This window comes from Nothobranchius furzeri, chromosome 5, assembly GCF_043380555.1.
Source record: "Nothobranchius furzeri strain GRZ-AD chromosome 5, NfurGRZ-RIMD1, whole genome shotgun sequence".
Classification (NCBI taxonomy): Eukaryota; Metazoa; Chordata; class Actinopteri; order Cyprinodontiformes; family Nothobranchiidae; genus Nothobranchius; species Nothobranchius furzeri.
Genome location: NC_091745.1, coordinates 10,134,239 through 10,155,320, shown reverse-complemented (window position 1 = coordinate 10,155,320; position 21,082 = coordinate 10,134,239). Strand labels below are relative to the sequence as shown.

General features: G+C 43.3%; 1 protein-coding gene and 2 non-coding genes across 4 annotated transcripts in view; 2 read left to right on the top strand and 1 right to left on the bottom strand.

Annotated features, from left to right (window-relative positions):
• Positions 1-5,834: 5,834 nt before the first annotated feature.
• The window catches only part of kcnh6a (potassium voltage-gated channel, subfamily H (eag-related), member 6a), a 33,621-nt gene continuing 18,373 nt past the window's right edge, over positions 5,835-21,082 (bottom strand). The window contains exons 7-16 of one of the 2 annotated variants that reach the window (XM_015948794.3): positions 13,117-13,539; positions 10,932-11,361; positions 10,626-10,825; positions 9,808-10,060; positions 9,231-9,424; positions 8,997-9,096; positions 8,662-8,913; positions 8,247-8,430; positions 6,879-7,077; positions 5,835-6,658 (exon numbers count right to left, since the gene is read on the bottom strand). In XM_015948794.3, coding sequence (XP_015804280.1) covers positions 6,377-6,658; positions 6,879-7,077; positions 8,247-8,430; positions 8,662-8,913; positions 8,997-9,096; positions 9,231-9,424; positions 9,808-10,060; positions 10,626-10,825; positions 10,932-11,361; positions 13,117-13,539 — 2,517 coding nt within the window. In that variant the 3' untranslated portion in view covers positions 5,835-6,376. The remainder of the gene's footprint in view (positions 6,659-6,878; positions 7,078-8,246; positions 8,431-8,661; positions 8,914-8,996; positions 9,097-9,230; positions 9,425-9,807; positions 10,061-10,625; positions 10,826-10,931; positions 11,362-13,116; positions 13,540-21,082) is intronic. The other variant, XM_015948795.3, reaches the window with a different exon arrangement.
• trnac-gca (transfer RNA cysteine (anticodon GCA)) lies at positions 7,482-7,553 on the top strand. Its single transcript has one exon. It is a non-coding gene; the product is annotated as a tRNA-Cys (tRNA).
• Positions 8,132-8,203, top strand: trnac-gca (transfer RNA cysteine (anticodon GCA)). Its single transcript has one exon. It is a non-coding gene; the product is annotated as a tRNA-Cys (tRNA).

Below are 21,082 nucleotides of genomic sequence, written 5' to 3'. Positions count from 1 at the left end.
AAGCATTTAGCGACAGTGGAGAGGAAATTTCCCTTTTAACAGGAAGAAACCTCCAGAGGATCCTGGCTCAGTATAAGCAGCCATCTACCACGACTCACACACACACACACACACACACACACACACACACACACACACACACACACACACACACACACACACACACACACACGCACACCAAGTAGTATTCTAAGGCTACATTGTGATTTCTTAGTAGATATTATAAGAGATAAGCTTTATCTCCTTAAATCTATAATTAATAAAATGTAATGACAATGCTCCTCCTTGAACCGTCACCTTATCGTGGTGGAGGAGTTTGAGTGCCCTAATGATCCTAGGAGCTATGTTGTCTGGGGCACTTAGTGCCCCTGGTAGGGTCTCCCATGACAAATTGGTCTTAGGTGAAGGGTGAGACAAAGAACGGTTCGAAGGATCTTTCATGGCGGTTAAAACGAAGAGTCGGAGTACCCGGCCCGGAGGGTTACCGGGGTCCCACCCTGGAGCCAGGCCTGGGGTTGGGGCCCGTGAGCGAGCGCCTGGTGGCCGGGCTTTCGCCCATGGGGCCCGGCCGGGCCCAGCCCGAACCGGATACATGGGCTCGTCCAACTGTGGACCCACCACCCGCAGGAGGAACATGAAGGGTCTGGTGCAATGCGAATCGGGTGGCAGACCAAGGCGGGAGCCTTGGCGGTCCAATCCCCGGACAAGAAAACTAGTTTTTGGGACATGGAACGTCACCTCGCTGGCGGGGAAGGAGCCGGAGCTTGTGGCAGAGGTTGAGCGGTACCGGCTAGATATAGTCGGACTCACCTCGATACATTGCATTGGCTCTGGAACCCGAGACCTGGAGAGGTGTTGGACACTCTACTTTGCTGGAGTTGCTCCGGGTGAGAGGCGGAGGGCTGGGGTTGGCTTTTTGTTAGCCCCGAGACTCTCTGCCTGTGTGTTGGGGTTTACCCCGGGGGACAAGAGGGTAGCTTCCTTGCGCCTTCGGGTCGGGGAACGGGTCCTGACTGTTGTTTGTGCTTATGGGCCAAATATCAGTTCAGAGTACCCACCGTTTTTGGAGTCCCTGGGACGAGTGCTAGATAGTGCTCCATCAGGGGACTCCATTGTCCTGCTGGGGGACTTCAATGCTCACGTGGGCAATGACAGCTTGACCTGGAGGGGTGTGATTGGGAGGAACGGCCCACTTAATCTGAACTCGAGCGGTTTTTTGTTATTGGACTTCTGTGCAAGCCGCAGTTTGGCCATAACGAACACCATGTTCGAACATAAGGATGCCCACCGGTACACTTGGTACCAGGGCAGCCTAGGTCACAGGTCGATGATAGATTTTGTAGTCGTATCATCTGACCTGCGGCCGTATGTTTTGGACACCCGAGTGAAGAGAGGGGCGGAGCTGTCAACTGATCACCACCTGGTGGTGAGTTGGATCAGATGGCAAGGGAACATGCCGCGTAGACCTGGCAGACCCAAACGCATAGTGAGGGTCTGCTGGGAACGCCTGGCAGAAGAACCTGTCAAGACGGTCTTCAACTCCCACCTCCGGCAGAGCTTTGACCACGTCCCGAGAGCAGTGGGGGACATTGAGTCCGAGTGGGCCTTGTTCCACTCTGCGATTGTCGAGGCGGCTGTTGCTAGCTGTGGTCGTAAGGTGGCCGGTGCCAGTCGTGGTGGCAACCCCCGTACCCGCTGGTGGACACCAGAGGTTCGGGGAGCCGTCAGGCTGAAGAAGGAGGCCTACAGGGCGTGGCTGGTCTGTGGGTCTCCGGAGGCAGCAGACAGGTACCGGATAGCCAAGCGGGGTGCAGCAGTGGCAGTTGCCGAGGCAAAATCTCGGGCGTGGGAGGAGTTTGGTGAGGCCATGGAGAAAGACTATCGATCGGCTCCAAAGAGGTTCTGGCAAACTGTCCGGCGCCTCAGGAGAGGAAGGCAGCAACTCGCTCACACTGTTTACAGTGGGGATGGGGAGCTGCTGACGTCAACTGAGGCTATAGTCGGACGGTGGAAGGAATACTTTGAGGAGCTCCTCAATCCCACCAATGTGCATTCCGAGGAGGAACCAGAGCTGGGAGGCCTGGGGATGGACTGTCCGATCTCGGGGGCAGAAGTTGCTGAGGTAGTCAAACAACTACACAGCGGCGGAGCCCCGGGGGTGGATGAGGTTCGTCCTGGGTATCTCAAGGCTATGGATGTTGTAGGGCTGTCATGGTTGACACGTCTCTACAGCATTGCGTGGTCATCGGGGGCAGTTCCTAGGGAGTGGCAGACCGGGGTGGTGGTCCCCATCTTTAAGAAGGGTGACCTGAGGGTGTGTTCCAACTATAGGGGGATCACACTCCTCAGCCTCCCTGGAAAGGTCTACGCCAAGGTACTGGAGAGGAGGGTCCGATCGATAGTTGAATCTCAGATAGAGGAGGAGCAATGTGGTTTTCATCCAGCTCTGACCTTCAGCTCTTGCTGGGTAGGTTCGCGGCCGAATGTGAAGCGGCTGGGATGAGGATCAGCACCTCCAAATCTGAGACCATGGTTCTCGACCGGAAAAGGGTGGCTTGCCACCTCCGCGTCGGGGGAGAGGTCCTACCTCAAGTGGAGGAGTTTAAGTATCTCGGGGTCTTGTTCACGAGTGAGGGTAGGAGGGATCGGGAGATCGACAGGCGGATTGGTTCGGCGTCTGCAGTGATGCGGACGCTGAGCCGATCTGTCGTGGGGAAGAGGGAGCTGAGCCAGAAAGCCAGGCTCTCGATTTACCGGTCGATCTACGTCCCAATCCTCACCTATGGTCATGAGCTTTGGGTAATGACCGAAAGAACGAGATCGCGGATACAAGCGGCCGAAATGAGTTTCCTCCGTAGGGTGGCCGGGCTCAGCCTTAGAGATAGGGTGAGGAGCTCGGACATTCGGGAGGGACTCGGAGTAGAACCGCTGCTCCTCCGGATCGAAAGGAGCCAGTTGAGGTGGTTTGGGCATCTGGTCAGGATGCCTCCTGGACGCCTCCCCGGGGAGGTGTTTCGGGCATGTCCTGCCGGCAGAAGGCCCCCGGGTCGACCCAGGACACATTGGAGAGGTTACATCTCCAATCTGGTCCGGGAACGCCTTGGGGTCCTGCCGGAGGAGCTGGTGGACAAGGCCGGGGAGAGGGCGGCCTGGAGCTCCCTAATTGGGATGCTGCCCCCGCGACCCGGACCCGGATAAGCGGAGGAAGACGAAGACGAAGACGAACGAAGTAATGACAATGGCTTAGTTTTAACGTTAACCTGTCTCCTTTTAGTTCTCTAGTCTGTCAGCTCAAAACAAAACACCCTGCTCTCACTGAAAGATACACTAAAAAATAAAGAGAAACTGTCTACGGACAGCACAGCCAAGATGGCAGTACGTTAATCACACTGGATGGCTTTCTGTGGTTGCCACCGTTGGTTTTTGCAGTCTCCTGGAGCTGCAGTATGAGCTGCTGTCTTGTCACTCTTTTACACACCCAGCACTACAGGTGCTGTACAGGAAAGAGCGAGTCTGCTGGCGGCAACATGGGTGTGGTCATGGTAATGCTTATTGCTCAACACAACCCCATACTGTTGAGACAATCTGAATGACCCTAACTCTAGGAGTAACGAGGCTACTATCAAATATATTTGTAATATGAACATGTTTCTAATCATTGTTCTTCCTGAATGAGTGATGTTTTTGGCAGCTAAACAAATGACATGAAAACAAGAAATTGAGCCTGTTAAAATACAAATTTCTGTAACTGTTTAGTGCCAGACAGATAGAATTTTCTATTCTATTCTAAGTTACAAATAAATAAAATAATAAATAATAAAAAATATTTAAAAGGACAATTTTGATGTTTTCCACCTTTTTTTAATTAATATAATGCATTGTATTGGATTGGGACTCTGTATCAAAATCTAATAATACTTATGAATATTATCTTGTAATAATCCACAAAGCAGGGATGAAGTAAGTATAAACATAACTCTTTATAAATGCGTATAAGGAAACGTTTTTTCCTGCTTTTGCAGCTCTTTGAAGACTATTTGTAAAATCCTGCTGCTCCTGCTAAATTTGACTATTACTGAAATATTTGGTTCCAACCTTCCCTCCATTTGCAGACCCATTAATTATGGAAGTATAACAGTTTGACCAGAATAGCACCAGTGATCGTTATGTCATCACCGACGTGGTGTAACATGATGAAGGTTCTCTAATTTGTGGCAAAGGTCACATCTATCCAGCTGGGTCAAGCTGGGTCAAACAGTACTTTTAAATAAGAGTGGATGTATCCAACACTTTTTGACTCAAGTAAAAGAAATGAATGCGTTTTCAAGCATACTTAAAAAGTAAACACAAAATTTAATATGTGCTGTGTGTGAAGTGTTTGCCTTTGGATGGGGCGGGAGGGGGAGGTAAATTAAAGTACTTTTATTTTTCAAGCTTTTTAGAACATGTAGTGCAGTAAATGTAAAAAGTAGGCCTGAAGAAAATTTCCCAAGTAAAGTACAGGTACTGTAATAATTGTCAGCAGAGCTGGAAAAGTTGATACCAAGCTGGTGTTCATCCCTCAGAAAGTCTATTAGATGAAAGTCAACAAACCATCAATTAACGTTATTGTTGGTGTGAATTGATTGATCACTTAAAGTCCTCCTGCTTGTTTTCAGCCGGTTTTATTCAGACTTTTAACAGTTTTATGGATTTTAGCACTTTGAGATTGTTCACTGTAATGTGTAATACAACCTTGTTATTAGGAATGTGTATTGGTGAAATTTTGGCGATACGATACGTATCACGATACAGGGGAGACGAAACAATGTATCACGATATATTGCGATACATTCAGTCAGACGCTACTAGCGATTTTTTTGACTGAATTTATTGTAGGAAAATTCAATAAACAGTCCAAACTGATACTTAACATGTTTAACATGAGGTATCTGAACCATAACAGAGGGATTTACATTTCAGTGGTGGAAGCAAAACCCATTGCACACTGCTGCCAACTAGCGGTCAGCATATGAATTGCTCCAAAAGAAAAGACAGTACACAAACGTTTGCATGTAAATTCCTCCAAAAATTAAAACACAGCTTTTGAAAATCGATATAATATCGCTGGGGGAAAAAACACGATATATTGCCATATCGATTTTTTCTTGCATCCCTACTTGTTACTGACATTAAATAATTAACACAAGAATCTAGTTTTTAAAACTTAACTATTTATCGTCTAAAATTTATATTACAACTATATACTGATCAGTTTTTTGTTTGTGGAATATAATGTGCCAACTTTAAAGGCTCTTATGAGAAACCTTGAGTATACATTTATTATGGACTTGAGGGCTCATGAAATAAGTGCCTAGAAAGATCTGTACGAGATGCTTCTTGGTGTCTTTATTAAAAAAAACATACATGAATTTGTGCTTTAACAAACATTGTACAGAATTGTAAATGCTTGCAAAATCCTTACATTCAGCCCCCGTGGTTGGAACTGTGACATCATCTGAACTGAACAGAAAACATTTAGATCTGTCTCCTTACTCAGTGCCTGTTTGAAATGAAAAAAACAAGAACACTGTCTCCGTCTACGCTGGCACTTTCGGATGAACATCAGCCTTATTTAAATTCTGAGAACAGAGAAAAACAGACCAACAGAACAGGCTGTCGTAACTAAAACCACACCCACACGTACAGAGCATATGGAGTTTGATCTGGTTTACTATAATACTTTCTCATGATGAAATTTTACTTGATTCATGTCAGAACAGAATGAGAAATGTGAGATGAAAGTGAAAAATTTCGAGTCCCACCGTACGTAAACCCTCCATCCTTCCCAGTGCGTCCAACAGTTTCTTATTTGGTGTTTCAGCCAACAGACGCTGCAGAAACGCTGAACACCAAACACTCGGTTTTTATTTTCATGACGTGCGTGGTGTTTTATGTATCCCGCACATTTTTAACAATATAAAAATATTTATTACAGTTTATTTATTTACTCCAGCTTAAATGTGCAACTTTTAAATAGAAAAATAAGTGAATGCAGATATTTATTAAACATTTCCATTTAAATTCTGTTTATTATTAATCCTGAGTCTGGGGTTGCAGTTTGTGATTTCTGGTGTCCGATCCAGTGATTGCTTTTGTGTCAGTGTGCTGTACTGTTAGTTTGGGATTGACAATGTTTTTATGACCCTGTTGGCAGGAATAATCTCTTCATTGCACAGGACCTGAAGGAATGCTGAGGCACTCTGAACTCTCTGTGATGCAGAGAGCTAATTGTCCCGCGGGCTACGGCAACATCTCAGCAGGAAATGGGGTTTGCCGGAGGATGGGAACACAACAATCTGCAGCACGTATGGCTTTTTAAAAGGACTATGCTGTTCTAGCTGCCAGGCAGGATGGGATCAGAGACGTGCCTTTGGATCTCCTGCATTTCTGTGGAGGTCTCCAGGTGCTCAGGGAGGGAGGGGAAGCGCTGGTTTCCACTTAGAAGTCCAGGAGGTTCTTGGGCATTAGAGGACAACAGCTGAGCAGAGGTCAGATCCACAGAGGACAGAAGTGGAGGGTCAGCTAATGGTGACATGGCATCATCCAACGCCACAGTCAGCTGGATACCACTGGACTGGGAGTCTTTGGACTTATCCTTAAAGTCAGAGTCTGGGCTCTAAGAATACACAATAAAAGACCATTTTAGATTTTTATAGTTAGTTTTCTGTAACTCGGTATATATTAATCCAGATTTTCATTCAAATGTTTGACTTTACTGATGCAAAACATGTCCTAATCCATAATACAATGATTAAATTACTCATAAAGAAATAAGTAAAGAAAACCAAAAAAACGTTTTATTCCCAGAAGGATTTGAGATGACTCAATCCTGGTACCTGCAGCAGCGGGGCGGAGCTGTCTATCTGGACTGGGGGGATGGCGTGGAGGGTGGAGGCTCCTGAGCTGTACAGAGTGGTTGGGTGAGACAGGTGAGTCGTGGGGGACAGAGTGCTGTAGGCTGGAGGCACAGGAGCCATTTGCCTCTGGAGGAGCTGCAGGATCACGTTGATATCTGCAGTCATACGGGTCTCCAACCTGGTTAAAAACAGAAATCGGAGAAGAGGTGTGAAGAGTTTGTTAAAAAACACACACACATCGTCTTTGGAACGGTTATTATCTGTCCACCAGGTGTCTCTGTTTCCTGCTAAACTACATGCTATTAAATGATCACAACAAAAGGCAAAAAGAATGAATGTATGATTGAATTCAGAGACATTTCCCCTCATTTTCAGCTTTATCTTTGACCTTTACGAGGTTAGATGTTCCCTCAGATTCCCATATCCCAACATTCATGGAAATAACTCCATTAAAGTTCCCAGCAGCTGCATCACTGGCCAGCACACGGAAACAGGAAGCAGCTTGCAGACAAAGGAACACAAAGTACACAAAGCCATGGAGTGTTAACAACAAAACTAGCTCTCCCTGGTGGATGACCAGGAGGGGGTATAGCTCAGTGGTAGAGCATTTGACTGCAGATCAAGAGGTCCCCGGTTCAAATCCGGGTGCCCCCTGGCTTCTCTCACCAACATAAGCTTTTAGCATTTTTCAACATACCTGTTGAGTTGAGACTGAAGCAGCTCAAGCTTCGACCAAATGCTGCGACAGAATCGTAACTACAAGTTCATAAGGCCCGTGTTGTGATTGTGTCAAGCAGGTCTTTAACAATCACTGTTGCACTTACATGTTCTCAGGTTAAGTCCTGATTTGTTGTTGTTTTCAGTGCTTGCGTTCCCAAAATTTTCAGATCTATTTATTAAAAATTCTGTTTGCTTTAAAGCAGTGGTGTCCAAGTGGGGGCCAAGGGCCATTTTTGGCCCACGGAGTGATTTTATGTGGTGCACAACTGCTATGTGATGTTATGGACCTCCAGTCAATGCAATTGTTGCAGATAAAAACAAAATGAATATAATTAGGGCAAGATTAATTAATGTAAAGCCTAAGAAAACAATTACTGACCTTCTTAAAATAGAAACAACACTATTCTTTATTAACTAAATAATTATTTATTCTCATAAGTATTGGTGCTGCTGTAACTAGTGAATTTCCCCACTGTGGGATCAATGAAGTCTATTTTGTTCTAGTCTTCAGAGGGGGTATAGCTCAGTGGTAGAGCATTTGACTGCAGATCAAGAGGTCCCCGGTTCAAATCCGGGTGCCCCCTGGCTTCTCTCCCCAACACAAGCCTTTAGTGTTTGTCAACATACCTGTTCAGTTGAGACTGAAGCAGCTCAAGTCTCGACTCCAGCTCTCTAGGACGATCCTCGGCACAGACCAGAGGCTGGAAGCTGGACCTGACGGTGGACGGTCCTCTCTGGTTGTCCGACAGCTGGCTGGACCTGCGATCTGCCCAGTATCCATACAGACCCGACATGCTGGCAGGAGCCGCCGCTGCTCAATAACAAGTGTTCTTATGTAGAAAACCAACCCTATCTGCTCCTAATTAAAATAACTTTCTTTCATTTTTAATTAATTTGAACTCATATTTTCACTTTTTATTTTTCAGAAATTGAAATCCAGCCAAAGGAAGAACATGCAGTTTACTACATGCGATCATTAAGACCATGCTAGTTGTTATGGAGACTCATCAGACATGATCAAACAACCATCAGCAGCCTGTACCTGAGTATGGAGGACCTCCGAGCTCCACGGTCTGTCCCACTCCAGCCGAGGGCCCACTGTGAGGCAGGAGGCTGACCACAGCAGGCTGGTAGTTCCTGCTGTCGCCTCCATGAACGTACAACTCTTTCTTGTGCTGCACATGCTTTATTTCCTCATCACTAGACTGTGAACAAACACTTCCACTACTGCAGAGATCTCCCCAGTGACATCCTGCCGCTGTGCTCAGACGGTGATCTTCATGATCCATTCCATCTGTGCAGACAATGTCACATGACTGAATGCGTAAGACACGATGGAGGAGAGGGTACCTGTGGAAAGCCTCTCCCTGGACTCACCTGGCCTGTTCCGGCGACGCAGCGAGCTCCTTCGATGCCTCGTCAGACGGCAGCCACATTCAGAGTTCCTGCTTGGGGTTGCCTGGTTTACTCTATCTGCCTGATACAGATTAGTTTCAGTAATTCATACAGATCTCATGCTCAACAGTGCCCATCACTCCATATTTCTAGTTTACCAACAGGACTCATCACAAGAGGATGTTGTGACCAACATCGCCCCCTGGTGGCACTCACGTCTCTTAAATTGAAGGTAATCTCCAGATTGCTCCAGAACACGTCAGCAAAGTCAGGATACATGTCGAGCACCTCTAGCAGGTCATCCCTCAGGATCTTGTGAAGGTCACAGTAGGTCAAAGCCCTGACGTCAGCGCTGGATTTCCCTGGCCTTCCATACAGGCTGTTGGGTTCACCAAAGATGTCATTCTTCCCTGCAAAACAGGAAAGCAAGAATGAACAAAGCTCGACTAAATGCAAAGCCTAAAGTAGTAAGTTTAGCTGATGGGATTCCAGATAAAGAAAAGGCAAAGCGGCTCATCCGCCCTGTTCTGCAGCAGCTCAGGCGTCACGGGCGCTGCTGCTGTTAAAGAAGTGACCGATGCAGCCTGGATCTGAGCGCTGGCCCTATTGGTGATCAATGCTGTTGTGGAATGAAAGTGGAGCTGTGCCCAAAGACCTCTGGCAGCACGACACGCACAGAAGAGCGAGTTAACACGATATAAAGGCTATTGTTGGTCATTGCTGTAAAGCAACGCTAAATGTGACTTAAAATCATCCTTTTTAAATAGTCTAATCTAAATATTTCATAACTCACCAAGTATGGCCACCACCACGTCATCTCTTAAAATCTCTATAGAACCTCTGGAAATGAAGTAGAGAGCGGTGAGAATGTCCCCACTGTGGACCAGAGTGTCACCCGGCGGCGCATGGGTGGTACGAAACCGCATGGCCAGGGCTCGCAGGCAGCCTTTGTTAGCACCTCGAAAAGCTTTGCAGTTCTGCAGCAAGCTGCGGTGCAAATGAAGGCAGATGTCTGCTTGTAGGCACTCTGGGAAACCCTTCAAAACCTGCAGGATAAAAAATACATAAATATATTTTATGATGAATCTTTCATGTATTGCAGGTTTAAATTCAAGTAATCTAAAAGTGGAGGATGCCAATGAATCTGACAGGTGCAGGAAACAGAGCTTGGAACGAAAGAAGGAGATCAAACAGTCGGAATAATTCAGGCCTGGCATCAATTCGGGATTATCTGTTCTCACATCGAACTGGTGGGTTATTATGCTGCTGTCTGGCTGCGTCACACTCTAGCGCTATTAGCCGCCGTGGTCCGAGCTGTAACAGGATGCGCATTGTTAACAAGTAAAGAGGTCACCAACTGCAGAAGGAAAGCATGTGCAGTCTAAAGCTCCGCCGCTAAACTAAAAGCAAAGTATTTTTAAAACAGTAATGAAAATTAAAGCTTGCTGATGGGGAATCAGGTCGTTTCTGCAGCAGAGAACATGGCAATCAAAGGGAGTGCTCTTTGTGTGAGGGAAGACATTCAGTTTAGAACCAACAACCTCCTCATAGACCAGCACAACTCATTATTAAAAGTTTTTTTGCAGAAAATCTTCAGAATAAGCGACGTACAGCGTTCATATCGATGCCGTTGGTGTAGGACCAGGCATGCTGGAAATACTCCTCCAGCCGTTGCCTCAGACCTCCTGGGATCTGGTGGAAGCGGATGAACTCTTTGACCCGCAGCATCTGAGTGTGATATCGGGCTGTGCCAGAGTAGAGCCTCTGAATGATGGCAGACACGTTCCCAAAGATGCTGGCGTACATCAGAGCTGCATGAGCCACGGGACGGGAGGAAACAAGAGTTAGACTGAGATTTGATCTGAACTCTTCCGTTCACATCAGATCATGAAAAAGGTCTTTTTGAATTCCACTCACAGCCAATGAGCATGACGCAGATGGAGAAAATCTTCTCCGGGTTGGTGTTGGGGGAGACGTTGCCAAAGCCCACGCTGGTCAGGCTGCTGAAGGTAAAATATAAAGCTGTGACGTACTTGTCTTGGATGGAAGGACCCGACATCCTGTCACTGCTGTTGTAGTGCTTCCCGATCTGGTCAGCCAGGTTGTCAAGCCAGCCGATCTTCATGCCGCCCATGCGCTCAGAGCCGGTGCGCTCCATGTTGCCGATGGCATACCAGATACAGGCCAGCCAGTGGGCAATGAGCGCAAACGTGCACATGAGCAGGAAAAGTACAGCTGCTCCGTATTCTGAGTAACGGTCCAACTTCCTGGCCACCCGCACCAACCGCAGCAATCTGGCTGTCTTCAGTAACCCAATCAGAGTGGTTTGAGTCTGAGGTTCGGTCTGCTGACAGAACAGAGTCTCGTTATTTTTACCAACGCTTCTGATGTGGAATACCAAAAAGACTTCCATGTAAGTGAGGCTTTCGCAAATGTTGATTGTTCATCCAGAGAAAGTTAAAGCTACAATCCAGAATGTTCCCCCTTTAAGGAATTTCGCATGTTTTAGAAATCTGAAAAAGTGATGGTCTGACCCTGTACTGTGATGTCATGTACGCTATATGTCCTTTTTTTTGTTGCTAAGCCCGTCCCGTCCTGTAGAAATGAATGTTTGGGTTGGCCCCTGTTCAGCATTGACCAATAGCGTTAGATATCCGCTAATCCAAAAGGGTTCAGATGACGGAAACTGGACTTCTTTGGTTTCTTGAAGACGTCTCGCTTCTCGTCTGAGGAGCTTAGTTGATTTTTCCTGGAATATGGGAAGTTCAGGCTTATAAAATGTAGCTGTCTATTGTTGCTTAACGAGCTGAAACTACCTAGGAATACCCCTCCTCTCTGAGTCGTTGAAGTTGTTTGCCTCCATTGTGTGGGAAAGGTTGTTTTGTTTAGATCCAGGAGGGTGTGACCTAGACTGAAACAGTTTCGGAATTAGGGTTAGAGCAGCATTGTAGGAGCTGGACATGTGAAACCTGAGGTCTCCTTTACTTTTCCAGTCTAGGTCAACGACAGACAGCTACAGTTTAGAAAACTGACACTCCCATACTCTGGCCAGAATTGAAAAAGCTCCTCAGATAAGAAACAAAATGTTTTCAAGAAACCAAAGAAGTTCAGTTGCCTGTTTTTGAACCTGTTTGGATTACATGACATGGGTGGCTGAAAACCATTACCAGCATCCGCTAATCTACAGACATACATCACAGCACATATGCAAGTGTTTGAGGATGTACCTCGACAGATGCAGAGTCGGCGATCTTTTTAATTTTCTAATGAATAAGTAAGACTTATATATATATATATATATATATATATATATGACACAATATATGTATGTATGTATATGTATATAATATGAATAAACAACCTAATCATAATAATAGTAGTAAATTAATATGTTTAGTTGCACAGGTGATTCAACCACTGAATCTAGTGTGTTGGACCAGAGAAACCACTAAAACGAGCTGAATACCGGCTGGATATCTTTAACAGTTTCCTGTTTTATTAAAAGCAATAAATAAATAAATAAAAAAACAAATAAAAAACAAAAACAAACGAGAGAGACCTTTAAATAAAAGCACCAAAAATGAAGAGAAACATTGAGGAAAGAGGTATGAATTTTGTATATCCTTAGGGACATTTTTCATACCGTGAACCAGATAAAGATCACTGATGTTTATTTGACTTTCTATATTAAGATCACATGTTTTATTTGTCAGTAGGGCTGTGTGGAGCAGAAGGCTGTCAGAATGATCTCAGGTTGCAGAAAAAGGGAGAAAATCTTATGGAAGAGTTAAGCTGAATGATAATCACAACAGACACCATTATTTGGCTCATTTTCCACATCTTTGACAATAAAACCTCCTCTAAAGGTTTAAGCAAATAATGTATTTGTTGCTGTTGAGAGAAAAGAGTTACTTCCTTATTTTCCTCAAATAAACAATGTTTATGGTGCTACTGAAGCTTATTGTATTTTTAACAGTCTGAACAGCTGATGGTTTGCAACCTCCATGAAAAAGTCTCACCGATTCTACAAACCGAGATCACTCTGACTACTGTAGATAGTTAGGGCTCAGTCTCATACCCTGCTTGTGTTTCAGTTTCTCACCTCCTGTGACCCGGTGCGGTAAATGAGAAGATCAAACGGGATGGCAGCTACTATGTCGATGAGAAACCAACCCTTGAAGTAGTGCTGAGCGATGTGACCCGGGTGGCTGACCACCTCGTCGTTGTGGTTGACATAGGTGGTCCTGAAGTTAATGAGGATGTCGACGATAAACATGACGTCCACCACGAGGTCCACCACGTTGAGCGGGTTGCATGTGTAGCCACAGGAGCTCTGCTCGTCTTCAGCCTCGTTGAGGAGGAAGGCGGCGGAATACGGAGTGAAGATGGCCGTGTAGATGACAAGCAGCAGGATGACCCAGTCCCAGACTGCTTTGAAGGGGCTGTAGTGAAGGATGGTCCATCTGTGGATGCGTGGAGCCTGGAGTTTGTATTCTGGTAGAACGTCAGCACCAAGAGATAACACCTAAGGATGGGGGTCAAAAGGCGGAAATGTTTGAAATAAATGAATGAATGAACAAATAAATCGATTAATAGAAACTGAACATACAACATTTACCCATCCCAGTTCAATTTCTACTGCTCAGATTTTGGGTTATAGTAAAGAGATTAAATATAAATGGACTGTAAGAGCTGGTTTATAAATGAATCCATGTTTTTTAAGAGTTTCTTCAGTTTTGTTTTCTCCGTGTTGTTTGCTGAGTTGTCTAAAATTACTCTGATGCTTTATTTTATCCTCACATTTGTAATAAATCCGTATTAAAATCACTAATGAGGCACTCCGTATTGTAGGAGCAATCTCATTTTAAACTAAATACAGAGGTCAGTATTTGGTCACATTGGAACACACATTTTCCCATGAAAACACAATATTTGACACCAGCAGCTGTTCAGCATGATTGTTTTATGAAGCTAGGAGCAAATCAACTCCATCATGAAAAGACACTTTATTTCCCGTGCAATAAAACATATTTAGTATCAATATTGCCTTTTCTTGTGTTTGCGTCTTACACTATAATATTTATTTTGTTCCATTTAGATGCGTTGCTTCAGGAAAACACATTTTTAAAATTAAATTTAAGTTTCTAAATAATTTAAATAATACTAATTAATTAGTTAATTAAAAAAATGAACAAAACAATGTTGTTTGTGAGGTTCTATAAAATAAAAATGCTACAAAAAAGTAAAACTGCACACCAAATAAAGCTCAGTGTTCAGGAGACACTCCAGCTTTGACACAAAACACATTTTACTAAAGATGAATCATATTTGCAGAAAACGTCACAGCAGGTTAACACCAACATTTTAACACCAACTCTTCTTCAGTCTGACTCGTTTTAAAGCACCAAAGACCCAAACACACGGATCCTTATCGGGTGTTTTTCCTCCTCTGTGACTGATCTGCCAAGTACTCTTAACAGTTCCTGTATTCAAGCAAAACTCGGTTAATCACCGGTGAGTGGAACTGACCGGTACAACAACCAGAGCCTCCATGTCCAGGCTCTCATCCTGGTGTGGATCACAGCAGCACACTCGCTGCAAACATCTCCTCTCGTGTATCTCCTTCATGCAGAAAAAAAAAATCTTCCTGTGGATTAAAAAAACAACTCACTGCTCTTTTAAAGCGTCTGCTTCTGCACCGTGACCCCCACTTTGTGCAGAGCACGTGGTGTTTCTCACCAGGGCTCTGGTCAATTGTGCACCTAAGTATAAGTGCTGGCATCAACTTGGTTCCATGTAGAGAAGTGATTGGGTCCATTTGTGTTAAACAGAAAAGTCTGAACTGAAAATGGCCAAAAATCCACTCTCCAAGCAGCTTTTTAGCTTCACAATTAAACAGCAGGTGCCTTCATCGCCTCAGAGAGCAGAAACCCTTTCTCATGATTTATGGGAGCTTTATTTTGATCAAGAATGAATAAACATGCTTAGGTAACTTCTAATTGAGCTGCAAGAGTATTCACAATAAATTGTTGCAGGATTTTTACCCTCATCATCTTTTGAAAGTAAAAAAAAAAGTTCAAAACTGTTGTTTGAAATAGATTCTCAAGGAGAAAGTCCATCTACTAAGTTACTAAAAATGCTCTTCCAGAGGGATATGTGTATGCATATCTGCTCCTGCTTAGTAAATTTGCTCCCGAACCTTGTAGGAAGATGCAGAATTCATAGTTTCTGTAACAGCCTGAGGTTTCATCCCGACTGATGTGAAAAAACAATGTAAGCATGCATGCAAAGGCTCGACGACGTCCACCAGACGGTTTCATTATGGCGACCAGAGAACACACAGCACTGTTGGTTTGCATGCAACGGCTCAGTTTGACACAGGAAGGGTTCACGTTTTAAACGTCTGCAGTCACTGGTGCAATGAAAGGAATGACGTCAGCTTCAACAAATAAGATATAAATTATAAAAATGTTCATTGTCAAGAAGCATTTACATTGTAACTAATACAGTAAAAACACATCGATAAATTTCTATATAACACCTATATCGAGTGGATTTTTGTTAGGTTTAAATGTGACCTGCAAAGAGTTAAAAAAAACATAATAAAATTATATATATATTGCCTTAGCCTGTGATTTACTTTACCATTTCAATACTCTAAACCTACAGTTCCTCATTTAAATGCTCAGTAAACATAAAACAATATTAAAAGACCAAGTATATAAATAAACTAAATATTTTTTTCAACATTATTTTCAAAAGCTGTATCGGGTTGCTAAAATTAGGGTGCAGCTTCAACTAAATGAGGCAGATATTTCTCAAGAAAATTAATCGTATGAGAGGAGAAGAAGGAAAAAAAACAAGAACAAAAAAGGTCAGAAAACAGGAAAAACTATACAGAAAGTTGCAACAGAGATTTTCAGGAGAGCACCAGGAAGCGTAAAAGCACAAAAAGGCTCACAAAAACTCACAGGGTGAAGTTTCTGCTTGATGCTCATGATGACGCAAATCACAGCGTGAAAGGTGGAAGAAAACCAGTAAAAAAGAGTGTGGGATAAGGTGATCTCTGTCCATCGGACTTTGTCTTCCTCCCTTCTGCTCCCTCGGTCTTCCTCACTGCCTGTAGCCCTGCCCTTGCCAAAAGGTCCTCTTTCAAACACATAAAAAATGATCCTGTGGCTCTGTGAGCGACCGTGTACTGTAAGCATCATCTGTTGGTGTTTCATAACAACCGGCTGCACCACAAATATCAATAAACCCAATTAAAGGACAACTAAATGTCTCATCGTTCACTTTAATCCAAGTTTCTGGTGTCTGATTTGTGATCGGCACTGGAAAAAGTTCTGTAAACATTTACGTGTGTTTTCACATGGGCTGTGTTACAATCAATGTCCCATCAATAGCTGGCTGTTACAGTTAATAACCCAGAAACAATGCTATGTTTAGCCTCAATAACTGGGAGGATCACCCCACTGGCATCCTCTATACAAATGAATGAAATAATTTGTGTGTGTATGCTTTAGAAGAATCCCCTGTTAACAGAGAGAGCTACCACATAACTCACATTCTAAACAAAAAAAGAGTAAAAGATAAGAAGTTGGATTTAAACTGGCACAGATTCAAGGAGAGAAACAATAAATTATAAAGGTTCACTTGCAATAACCGAATCCCGCTCAACTGAAAATACTGGTGTAGATTTGTACCTGTAGTGACCTCTTTGAAAGCCAGGGGGCGCTACATAAACACACTATTTTTCAGACGGGCTTTTAAAGGTTCTTTGACAAGGTCCCTGTTGAGCTTGTTCCTTTAGGATTCATGAAGACAAACTAACATGAAGAAGGATCAACCACAACTGGCATCAAAATCTAAATAAAGGGAAGACACGAAGCAGCCTGCACCAGTCTATGGACCATAAACTCATATGCCAGCTGATTTAGCTGCTTGAACAGAACTTTTCACCAAGGTGCAGCTGCGAATACACTCCAGCAGGATGAACCCAGAGTGCACAAACAGAAGCTGACCTTCATTTCCATTAGCGACAGAGGCCAAGGCCATCGACAGCATCAAGCCAACCAAACGCCGCTCGATAGCCTCACAGCAGCCAGCCCCTTTTCTCTCTCGCTTTCATAACCTCATCTCACCAGGACCCCTCTCCACTCCCACAGACAGCTTCACAGACAATCTGTGATTCCCCCCGCACACACACACACACGCACACACACACACACACACACACACACACACACACACACACACACACACACACACACACACACACACACACACACACACACACACACACACACACACACACACACACACACACACACACAATTCACAGGCAGCCTCACACTTTTTATCAGGCTGCCTGAAGCAGCAGCTTGTGACTGCTATTTTTAGCTAAATCACTGAAATTATTCCACTAATCGAGTTTCTAATTAAAGTCTATTACTAAAGAAAATTCAGCACTGTTTTTTGGTGTGTGTGTGTGTGTGTGTGTGTGTGTGTGTGTGTGTGTGTGTGTGTGTGTGTGTGCATATATATATTTTACTCATATTTATAGTATATAAATTGTAAGTCGCTTTGGATGAAAGCGTCTCCTAAATGAATAAACATAAACATAAAATTACAGTTAACCAGCTCTGTCTATCCTTGTTGATTTTGCAGTTTTTCATGTGAAATTATTTCCAGAGTTATCTGCTGATGGAGGCAATATTTTCTCAAAAGTCATCAAAAATTGAAAACACTCAAAAGCCAAAATAAAACCAAGGCAAGTTTTTTTAAACAAATAAACCTAAATGGACTTTCATTATCACTAATTCTGTCCAGAGACAAAGCTTGTAAATCAAAAAAACTCTTATTACTCCTTTGTTTTATACAACTAAAATACTGTTTATATGAAGCACGATGAATTATAAAGGCTCTACATTAAAATGCAGAATATGGAAAATATATGGAATTAAGGCAAATGAACCAATAAACACATTTTATTCTGTTTAAGTTTGTCAAACTAACACTTTTTAAATTGTATTTAAAAAGATTTTTAGCAGATGTACAAAATGTGTGATAGTAGAAAATGAATACATTTCTGTCTTAGTTTGTTGATTCAATAAATAATTTTAGAGATTTACTCTGTTTAAGTCTGATTAATCCTGATTTTTTTTCTAGACAACAGAAAAGACAATAGCTACACACCAAAAGGTATTGTAAAGGTAAAATCCACGAAGAAACAAATATTTAGTCTATTTTCCTACTTAAATCAACATAATCAAGAATGCTTTGTTTTAGTTTTTTAAACACTGTAAAAATCCACCGTCAGATTGTTTAGTAAAATTATTGAATCAAGAATTTTCTCCCTAGAAAATTAAAAACCCTAAATTAATTTGAAAAGTTGTATTGAGAGACCAGAAGACGGTGTTTTTAAAAGCTGGACCTTAAATAAAAAGAAATCCCAGCTGGACTGATGATGCTGGAAGGCTGGAGGAGACTTACGGTGGACGTTGTGTGTGGTCTGAAAGCAGAGAACACCACTGAGACAGATAGCTGCTGTTGGCTTTTAGCCGTCCAACAGAAACACGACAGAACATAAAGCAAACATCACTGACAATCAGACAAACACTCCCTGCTGAACTACAGAGAAATGCTCACTTTCATCCAAACGTGTGTTCATGACATCAGCACTGTGCAGATAACAAGTTCACCATGTTGCCAGGCCTTTTCAGGAGAGCCTCTGTTTGCGCTGTCAGTTTTTCCAGACACGCTGAGTCACAGCCGGCTCTCGATATCACGGTTTCTCCTGGTGTGAGGAAGCAAGATCTCACCGCAGCCGCTTTCAGTCACAAGACAGCCACATATGGTGAAGTTAGAGTGCAAAACACATGCAAATTTAGGGCTTGTTTATGATACCCAGATGCTTTGTTTGAGACTATATGAGGAAAATGTAAATGCAAAACTAAGCTGGAGGAAGAGCATCTCTGTTTATTTGTAACACTAAATTGGAATTGATGAAATAATACATTTGTTTATGTTAAATGAAAACAATGGTATATAATGTGTTTGTGTAAATATAATCATGGGAGCTTTCTATTTCAGGCAGTTCCTATCAGAGGAGAACAAATCTTTATTTTAATCTTTACAAAACATATTTTAACCGCAAAAGTGTTATTCAAAGAGCCTACTATTGATATTTTTATAGGGAAATATTATGCAAATCTGACTCTTTTACATCTTTTGTGCTGCCATGTGGGCGTCTACTGCCTCTAAAAACACTCAGAACCAGAAAAAAACATCTTTCCACGTGGTTAGTGTTTGGTTCAGGGATAGGGTACTTCACAGAAGTTAAAGATAGATCCTGACATAACGTTGCAATGCATTCAGGAGGTAGCCCTATACAAAAAAATGGGGATTGTGCATGGGTGCCTATGGGTCTGAGTCACTCCGCTGATCTCAAACTTGTTTTTGCATCTACTAAAAATGTTCAAACAGGAAGAAACTAAGCACCACTTGTTGGACTCTAGATACCCAGATCTGGTCTGAGGGGATATTTTTTCATCCCTTTTCCTAGGTAAGGTCAGCAACAATATGAGGCAGCTAGAATACAAAACAGGCCTAGCTAAAGGAAGACAAAGCAATTAGCCCTTTTTACAAGACACACCGCGCCGGCAAATCAGCGTAATACGATGTGTCTTATAAACGCGCCATGCCAGCATGATAATGCTCGAATTTTGTGGCATTTGTTCTGCCTTGCTTGGTAGTAATATTGCAGTAATTGTCTGTGTTATAAATGGTGATTGTGGCTTGGTGCAACAGAGGGAGGTCTCATGATGACGTGGGAAGTTACTGCTGAGCTCCGACAACTATATTGATAATGAAAGTAAATATGGCCGTAAGTTTTGCTATTTGAACAAAATCAGCTGAGATGGCAAACTGAAATGCTACGGCCCTCTAGAAGCTTCCCTCAGTTAGAGTTGGAGCTCAGATCTCCAGCTCGGGGAATGTGGAGGACAGACATCTTTAGGAGCAGCTTGTCAATTAAAACTTAACAAGCATGGCTTTGATCGCAATAAAAAGCAAGTTATGTCCAAGATAAACAGAAGTGTGAGGCAGTGCAGAGACCGCCCCATACACCCTATATGCTGCTATCATGTAATCTTTTATAAAAAGGACGTGATTGCGCCACATTACCGCCATGGTCTGACCACTTGTAAATGACCTAAGGCTCCCTGATGCTACTACAACATTGCAGCAAATTGACGGCACTGTTTTGTAAAAACGGCTAAAGGGGTGGCAGTATTTATGTGGAAGAGCAGATTTCAATTCAATTCAAAAATACTTTATTAATCCCAGAGGGAAATTGATTGCTGTAGTAGCTCAGAATAATAATAATAATCAAGTCATCAAAGAGTTATTGTATATTACAATGGCTGTTGGCAGGAAGGATCTCCAGTAGCGGTCAGTGTTGCAGCCAAACTGAAGAAGCCTCTGACTGAAGACACTCTTCCGTTGTCGGACAGTCTTGTGAAGAGAATGCTCAGGGTTGTCCATCATTTTCTTGATTCTCTGGAGAATCCTTCTTTGCATTTTCTCCTCCAGTGGTTCCACAGTCGTCTCCAGAACAGAACCAGCCTTTTTTATTAGGCTGTTGAGCCTTTTCAGGTCCCTGCTTCTGATGCTACTACCCCAACAGATGATGGCTGAAGAGATTACACTCTCAACAACAGACTTGTCTTGCTACAGACATTGAAGGACCTAAGCGTCCTCAAGAAGTGCCGTCTGCTGTGTTCCTTCTTGTAAACAGCTTGGCTGTTCTTTCTCCAGTCCAGTCTGTTGTCCAGGTGAACTCCAAGGTATTTGTATTCCTCAACCACCTCCACTTCTTCTCCCATGATGGAAACAGTGTTTGACTCCACCCTGTTTCTTCTGAAGTCTAAAATCATCTTCTTTGTTTTGTTCATGATCAAGGTCAGATGATTGTTTCCACACCATGCAACAAAGCTCTCCACCAGCTCTCTGTACTCAGCTTCCTGTCCATCTCTGATACACCCGACAACTGCAGAGTCATCTGAGCA